The sequence below is a fragment of the Macaca fascicularis genome, chromosome 11, assembly GCF_037993035.2.
Source record: "Macaca fascicularis isolate 582-1 chromosome 11, T2T-MFA8v1.1".
NCBI classification, from domain to species: domain Eukaryota; kingdom Metazoa; phylum Chordata; class Mammalia; order Primates; family Cercopithecidae; genus Macaca; species Macaca fascicularis.
In genome coordinates, this window is record NC_088385.1 from 71,145,648 (window position 1) to 71,154,027 (window position 8,380).

At 46.2% G+C, this 8,380-nt stretch overlaps 1 protein-coding gene and 1 pseudogene across 11 annotated transcripts in view; one reads left to right on the forward strand and one right to left on the reverse strand.

Annotated features, from left to right (window-relative positions):
- The window catches only part of C11H12orf56 (chromosome 11 C12orf56 homolog), a 114,947-nt gene extending 113,560 nt beyond the window's left edge, over positions 1-1,387 (reverse strand). For 9 of the 11 annotated variants that reach the window (XR_012420437.1, XR_012420436.1, XR_012420438.1 and 6 more), the window contains exon 1: positions 940-1,387. Coding sequence is in view for 6 of the 11 variants with exons in the window: in XM_074007350.1 (XP_073863451.1) it covers positions 940-1,191 (252 nt within the window). In the remaining 5 variants the exon portion in view is untranslated. Of the gene's footprint in view, positions 1-776 lie in introns of all 11 variants that reach the window. The other 2 variants (XM_074007346.1, XM_074007347.1) reach the window with 2 other exon arrangements.
- LOC102142724 (small ribosomal subunit protein uS17-like) lies at positions 1,263-7,876 on the forward strand (annotated as a pseudogene).
- The last annotated feature ends 504 nt before the right edge of the window (positions 7,877-8,380 follow it).

Here is an 8,380-nt window from a genome sequence, read left to right on the forward strand (position 1 = left end):
ACGTTTCCCAGCAGGCCCTGCGCCCAGTTTGGATCAAGTGAGCCGCCTGAGATTGCCAAGCGTCCCGTGCGCATCTCATTAACGCATCTGCTTATTCATGTATTTATTCTTTGTGGGGGGAGGGGATGGAAGGAACGGCGTCTCACTCATTCTGTCGCTCAGGCTGGAGTGCGGGTGGCTCGATCTCAGCTCGCTGCAACCTCCGCCTCCCAGGTTCAAGTGATTCTTGTGCCTCAGCCTCCCAAGTAGTTGGGATTACAGGTGCACACCACCACGCCCGGGTAATTTTTGTATTTTTGGTAGAGACGGCGTTTCACCATGTTGGTCAGGCTGGTCTTGAACCCCTGACCCCCGGTGATCCATCCACCTTGGCCTCCCAAAGTGTAAGGATTACAGGCGTGAGCCACAGCGCCCGGCCTTATGCATTTATTCTTATTGAGCACCTAACATGCTGTAAGCATCGGGGGCAAAAAAGTAAATGAGATATAACAGCACTTAACACACAGCATTTATTTGCACGGGTGTTGGCTTTCTAGCCCTCCAGCAACTGCTTCTAGGTAGGGGGCCTCTTTCGTTTTTGCATCCTCCGAGTCTAGCACAGTGCCTGGCACTGAATAGGTGATTTGTTAACAAAGGAACAACTTTAAAACGTGTTTTTGATAGGGAGCTCGGTTCTCAAACCTGTAGCCCTACGTGGGGGTAGGGGAGGCGGGAGAATGAGGTGGACAGGCAGACACAAGGAGAATGGGAAACGTGTTTGTATTAGGAGTACTCACAGCAATCCACAGCTTCCCTGTGTTCCTCGTTCTCAAATAATAGTAGGGGAGTCGAGGGCAGGGTGGGGCAGCCCTCCCCGCGCGCAGGAGGGCTGGATTTGGGAGCCTCAGCCGGGGATTCTCACTGCGCTCCGGAGCCCGCCTGCCCACCAGCGCCGCTCACCAGGTCAATGGCCACGACGTCCCGCAGAGCCACTACCCGCCGGATGGACTTGGGCGGGTTCTCGGTTAGGTAGATGAGCCGGTCGCTCAGCACCACGTACTTGAGGGTGTGGTTCTCCGAGTTGGACACCACGATGCATGGCTCATAGGCGCGGACCGCGTCGTAGACCTCGGGCGGCAGATGCCGCCGCAGGAACACATCCAGGCGGCTGTTCGTGCGAGCGGGGAAGCCGGACTGCAAGGGGCAGGCCATGCGCGGCGCCCGCAGCGGGGCGGAGTGCTGGGACTCGAGGCCCTCAGCTCGCCCTCTGTCCCCTCCCCCGCGCTGGAACCCGCGCGCCACAAAGCCGCCGGCCCCGCGTCGCCTCCTCTCCCAGGCGTGGGGACCCAGGCCGCAACTGTAGGAATCCACGCCAGGTCGGCTTCCCTGGAGCGCCCTCCCCAGCCCTGTCCAGCCTCCCGATCTTTGTCCTAACCTCAGACGGCGATGGGCGGGGCAAGACGCTGGTCCTTTAGGCTCGGGTTGATGGGCACCTCTGGCTAAACACCATGAAGTCCCCTGCCACCGAAGGGCGGTGGATTTTTAGGGTCTCTCCCGCCCGCCCCTCATGCCAGCCCCCACCACTGCCTACTCTGTTGCGGATCACACCATCCCATACAAACTTTATTGGTAATGGAAACCAGTTTCAATCTGGTTTCCTGTTAGAAACTTGAAAGAGTTTAATTTACCGATTTATTTTTAACCCTAGAAACCTATTATTACCAATCACACAGATTTAGCTTTTGGTTATGACATGGCCTGGCATAGCTTTCTGATGTTGTTGGAGTGTAAACATAGGTCTTCTTTCTCCAACCAGTGAGAAAGGTTTTTTTTTTTTGACGGAGTTTTGCTCTGTTGCCCAGGCTGGAGTGCAATGGCGCGATCTCGGCTCACCACAACCTCCGCCTCCCGGGTTCAAGCGATTCTCCTACCTCAGCCTCCCGAGTAGCTGGAATTACAGGCATGCGCCACCATGCCCAGCTAATTTTATATATTTTAGTAGAGACGGGGTTTCTCCATGTTGGTCAGGCTGGTCTCCAACACTTGACCTCAGGTAATCCGCCCGCCTCGGCCTCCCAAAGTGCTGGGATTACAGGCCTAAGAGACCTTGCCCAGCCTTTGAGAAAGGGATTCTTAACATGAATTGATGTGAGCACACCCAAACCTACCTAAGGAATATGGTTTTGTTTCCAATGCCCAGGGCAATCTATGCAGAAGAATGAATGGGTGAAGCTGGCATCTTGAAAAGCTGAAGCTGATAGACTGAAGAATGCTGATTACATAGCCCTGAGGCTGCAGAGAAGTAAGTATTCCTTAGTTTTTACAGGCCAAGAATAGTTTATTAATTAGGTTAGAGAGATGAGAAGGGCACAATAGAAATGCTCTAGGTCAGAAGTTCCATTTTTTATTTCGAATCCTAGAAAAGTTATTCTCTTCCCCTCCCCATTGACCCAAAAACCTGATAATGAAACCATATCATTCACTGCTGTGGCTGCCAAGAACCCTGAATCAAATTTGATATTCTTTATATTCTCCCTTTCTACATATTTTACTATTGTACACTGTATGTTATAAGCAACTTCAAATCCCTTGTGGAAAGAAGGTATAAATATATTACAATCTGGCTGGGTGCAGTGGCTCACACCTGTAATCCCAGCACTTTGGGAGGCCGAGGCGGGCGGATCACAAGGTCAGGAGATCGAGACCATCCTGGCTAACACGGTGAAACGCCATCTCAGCTACTCGGGAGGCTGAGGCAGGAGAATGGCGTGAACCAGGGAGGCAGAGCTTGTAGTGAGCCGAGATCGTGCCACTGCACTCCAGCCTGGGCGACAGAGTGAGACTCCGTCTCAAAAAAAAAAAAAAAAAAAAAATATATATATATATATGTATATATATATTACAATCGATAAACAGATATTGTAGACTACACTGGTACAAAGGGAAAGAGAAATGTTTGGGTCTGGCTAAACTTTTTTTTTTTTTTAGACAGAGTCTTGTTCTGTCACCCAGGCTGGAGTGCAGTGGCATGATATCGGCTCACTGCAGCCTCTGCCTCCTGGGTTCAAGTCATTCTCCTGCCACAGCCTCCCAAGTAGCTTGAACTACAGGTGTGCACCACCATGCCCAGCTAATTTTTTTTCTGTGTGTATTTTTAGTAGAGATGGGATTTCACCATGTTGGCCATGGCTTGTCTCCTGACCTCAAGTGATCTGCCTGCCTCAAACTCCCAAAGTGCTGAGAATACAGGAATGAGCCACCACCATGTCAGCATCTGGCTAGACTTAAGTCTAAGATCACATTAAGGGACTCAAGTGAGTAAAGAGAAGTGCCACCTGCTGGCAAAATCTTAAATGACCTACTAGTTAAAGTTTGCTTAGGCTCTCATCTGAGCCTTCCTAACTTCATAACTGGATGAAAAATGAATGAACTACACCATCCCTAGCAACCTTTATTGACAAAAGACGCCGCATGGTTATTTCCTCCAAAATAAAGACTACTCATTATCTAAACCACTCTAAATAGAGTTTGTTGCTTCAAACCAACAGAAAGGCAAAAGCCCTTCACCTCTGCTGAATAGCCACACCTCACAAAAGCAGTTGAAAGGCGAATGACTACAACATCAGAGGTGGAAAGTGAGGCCATGTAAGGGAAAGGCCTTACCTTAGTCTGCTATTTTGTGTCTCTCAGGCTTCCTAGTTCATACCCACTTCCCAAGACTAAAACAGAATGACTGGACCAGGACCAAAAAAGACAGCATACTTGATCTATCTGCCAAGAAGCCCATCTTGAATAAGCTTTTGGTGACAAGTGCACTAAGCTTAGCAAATGTTAAAATGAAGCACAGGCTGGCTGTGGTGGCTCATGCCTCTAATCCCAGCACTTTGGGAGGCCGAGGCGGGTGAATCAGTTGAGGTCAAGAGTATGAGACCAACCTGGCCAACATGGTGAAACCCTATCTCTACTAAAATTACAAAAAATTAGTTGGGTGTGGTGACACACACCTGTAATCCTGGCTACTCGGGAGGCTGAGGCAGGAGAATTGCTTGAACCCAGGAGGTGGAGGTTGCAGTGAGCTGAGATTGCCCTACTGCACTCTGGCCTGGGCGACAGAGCAAGACTCTGTATCAAAAACTGAAATAAATAAATAAATAAATAAATAAATAAATAAATAAATAAAATGAAGCACAGAAAGAAGGGAATTTGACTGGGAGATTGGTGGTTAAGCTGACTTCAGTTAAACTTTTAACTTTGTGGCACACAGAGAAGGCAATACAATGGTTTCCAGGCACCGTATGGCAGGGTTGCCAAGGTAACAGCAAAATTTCTATTGCAGGAAAAGGATTTAAATATATAGGAAAGATCACTAGATTTGGAATCAGGAGAACTAGGTTAGGGCACTAACTCTGCTATCTATCAGACTTTTGGAAAGTCAGTCACAACCTTTCCAAGCCTCAGTTTCCTCATCTGTAAAATGTGAGGATCAATGTGATGAATTATGAACTCTATGAGCACTATAGACATATGAAACATTTACATTCCCTTATCTTTTGGTAAGCTTTACATCAATCCACGGCCCATAGCCCACATGCAGCCCAGGAAGGCTTTAAATGTGGCCCAACACAAATTCAAAAATGTCTTAAAACATTATGAGTTTTTTTGTGATTTTTTTTTTTTTTTTAGCTCATCAGCTACCATTAGTGTTAGTATATTTATATGTGGCCCAAGACAATTCTTCTTCCAGTGTGGCCCAGGGAAGCCACAAGCCTGGATACCCCTGTTTTACATGGTTAACCCAAATGCACCAAAGATAGGTACTCACTCCTTATCTTGTAAGTTCATCCAAACTCAAGAAACATTTGGCAAAGGAACTCCTACAATCAAGCACTTAATAGATGTTTCTTGATAAAATTATCAAAAGGAATGGGACATTACTTACCTGGACTAATCCTCAAAGGCAATCTCCTTGAATTTCATCAGAACAGTGGTCTTAGGTCCAGGGATGGTCAATTCAAATAATTCGAAAGGACAGTAGTTATGAGCATAGAACTGTAGAGCCAGATGACCTGGGTTCAAATTCCAGTTCTCCTATTCAGTAGCTGAATGACCTATGCCTCATTTTCCCCATCTATGAAATGAGGATAATAGTACCAACCCCCAAAGGGTTATTACGAGGATTTAAAAAGTTTCAAAAGTACCTAGAACAGGAACTTGGACTGGAGTAAATACTATATAAGCATTTAAAGAATAAGTTTACTGGGCATGGTGGCTCACACCTGTAATTCCACCACTTTGGGAGGCCCAGGTGGGTGGATCACATGAGGTCAGGAGTTCGAGACCAGCCTGGACAGCATGGTGAAACCTCGTCTCTGTGAAAAAATACAAAAATTAGCTGGTGTGGTGGCGGGCGCCTATAGTCCCAGCTACTTGGGAGGCTGAGGCAGGAGAATCACTTGAACCCAGGAGGCAGAGGTTGCAGTGAGCCAAGATGGCACCACTGCACTCCAGCCTGGGCAACAGAGTGACTCTGTCTTAAAAAATAAATAAATAAATAAATAAATAAATAAATAAATAAATAAATAAATAATAAGTTCAACAAGTATGTGATTTCCTGTCACATATATGGTCATTCTGTTCCTTATCTACAAGGTAATATTAAATTCTTCTTATTGGATACAAGTCTAACTTTCTGAGATTGACCCAAGGCAAATTTTACCTTTTTTGGGTCACATTTTTAGTGGAGAAGTGACCAGTAGGTTAGGCCATGAGAACCATGTAAGGATTCCACACTAGAAGTACCCTTCAGTGGTTCTAGGGACCCCAAGTGTTCCCATTCCCCCAACTTGAAACTAAAGACAGTACACACAGTAAGATATTTAGAATATGTGGCATATAAATAGAACCTGACCTTTTTTTTTTTTTTTTTTTTCTCTCTTGAGAAGGAGTTTCGCTCTGTCACCCAGGCTGAAGTGCAGTGGCACAATCTCGGCTCACTGCAACCTCCACCTCCCAGGTTCAAGCAATTCTCCTGCCTCAGCCTCCTCAGTAGCTGGGATTACAGGCACCCACCACCACAGCCGGCGAACTTTTGTATTTTTAGTAGAGATGGGGTTTCACAATGTTGGCCATGCAGGTCTTGAACTCCTGACCTCGTGATCCACCCACCTCGGCCTCCCAAAGTGCTGGGATTACAGGCATGAGCCACCACGCCTGGCCTAGAACCTAACTTTTTAAAGGTGTCTCATTTAGGAATCTCTTAGTGCTTCAACTTAGTTTTTTTTTTTTTTCGAGACAGAATTTCACTCTTGTTGCCCAGGCTGGAGTGCAATGGCACAATCTTGGCTCACTGCAACCTCTGGCTCCCCAGTTCAAGCGATTCTCCTGCCTCAGCCGCACAAGTAGCTGGGATTACAAGCATGCACCACCACACCTGGCTAGTTTTTGTATTTTTAGTAGAGATGGGGCTTCTCCATGTTGGCCAGTTTGTTCTCGAACTCCCTACCTCAGGTGATCCACCTGCTTTCGCTTCCCAAAGTGCTGGGATTACAGGCGTGAGCCACCGCACCCAGCCCTGTACTTATTATTAGTGGATACTGATCATTTAAATATCTACTATTAGAATCAGATGACATACAAAGGACGTCATTGTTATAAAAACCAGACAAATGATCTGGATTCATGTTTTCTTTCACTGAATAATACTCCAATGCTCTATTCTGCCTCTCAGGCTTCCTGCTGCACATGTACTTCCTGTAAGAGGAATTAATGGTTGGAGCAGGACCAATAAAGGCAGCATTCCTGACCTGTTTTCCAACTTCTTTCTCTGCCAAGAAGCCCATTATACATAAGCTTTTGGTGACAATGGCCTTCAGTTTAAAGAACATTGAGATGAAACACACGAAGAGAATTTGACACAGAACTCAGTGGCTATCAGCTCATAATTATGTTCTTTTTGGTTCAACTCAATACATTTCACAGATATTTACTGAGAAATATTTATTACCCATAAACAGAATCAAGATAATGCTTTCAATCTTTAAAAATTGTCTAGTTTTGGCCGGGAGTGGTGGCTCATGCCTGTAATCTTAATACCTTGGGAGGCCAAGGCAGGTGGATCACGAGGTCAAGAGATCGAGACCATCCTGGCCAACATGGTGAAACTCCGTCTGTACTAAAAATAAAAAAATTAGCTGGGCGTGGTGGCGCGCAACTGTAGTCCCTGCTACTCAGGAGGCCCAGGCAGGAGATCTGCTTGAACCGGAAGGCGGAGGTTGCAGTGAGCCAAGATCGCACCACTACCACTGTACTCCGGCCTGGTGACAAAGCAAAACTCTACCTCAAAATAATAATAATAATAATAATTGTCTAGTTTTTTCTCAGGCAGCCAAGAAGATGGTGGACATTGAGACTGAGCATGCCTATCACAAGCAGCTGACCATTGTTCAAAGCAAGAAGAGGATCCTGCTAAAGGAAACTGGCAAGCTAGGCTTCAGGAGGTCCAAAGAGACTATTGAGGGCATCTACACTGACAAGGAATGCCTGTTCACTGGTAACATCTCCACTGAGGGCAGATCCTGTCTGGCATTGTGACCAAGATGAAGATGCAGAGGACCACTGTCATCCACAGAGACTCTCTCTACTACATCCGCAAGTACAATTGCTTCGAGAAGTACCACAAGAACATGTCCAGGCACCTGTTCCCCTGCTTCGGGATGTCCAGATCAGCGACATTGTCATGCTGGATAAGTGCTGGTCCCTGAGCAAGACAGTGAACTTCAACGTGCTCAAAGTCATCAAGGCCGCAGACATCAAGAAGCAATTCCGTAAGTTCTGAGGCTGAATGTCTGCCCGCTCCCTGAAATGAAATAAAGTTATTTTCTCATTCATACACACAAAATATGACTAATAGGTAAGATAACCACACAAACTTAATACACAACAAAAACATATTAAAACATATTAATGCAATTAGAGATTTCAAAAAAAAAAAAAAAACAAGCAAGCTGTGTCAAAGATATGATCAAGCACAATCCTGGCTGAGGAAATCTGGAAAGACCTCATGAGGGAGGTAACATTCGATAAATGGTCAAAGAGTGAATGAAACAATTTCTTTTTTTCCTTTTATTATAGGCAGTTTTTAAATTTTTTGGCCAGTTGTAGTGGCTAACACCTGTGATCCCAACACTTTGGGAGGCCGAGGCAGGTGGATAGCTTGAGCTCACGAGTTCAAGACCAGCCTGGGCAACACAGTGAGACCCCATCTTTACTAAAAATACAAAAAAGTTAGCTGGGCATGGTGGTGCCCACCTGTAGTCCCAGCTATTCCAGAGGCTGAGGAGGGAGGATTGCTTGAACCCAGGAGGCAGACGTTGCAATGAGCAGAGATTGAACCACTGCACTC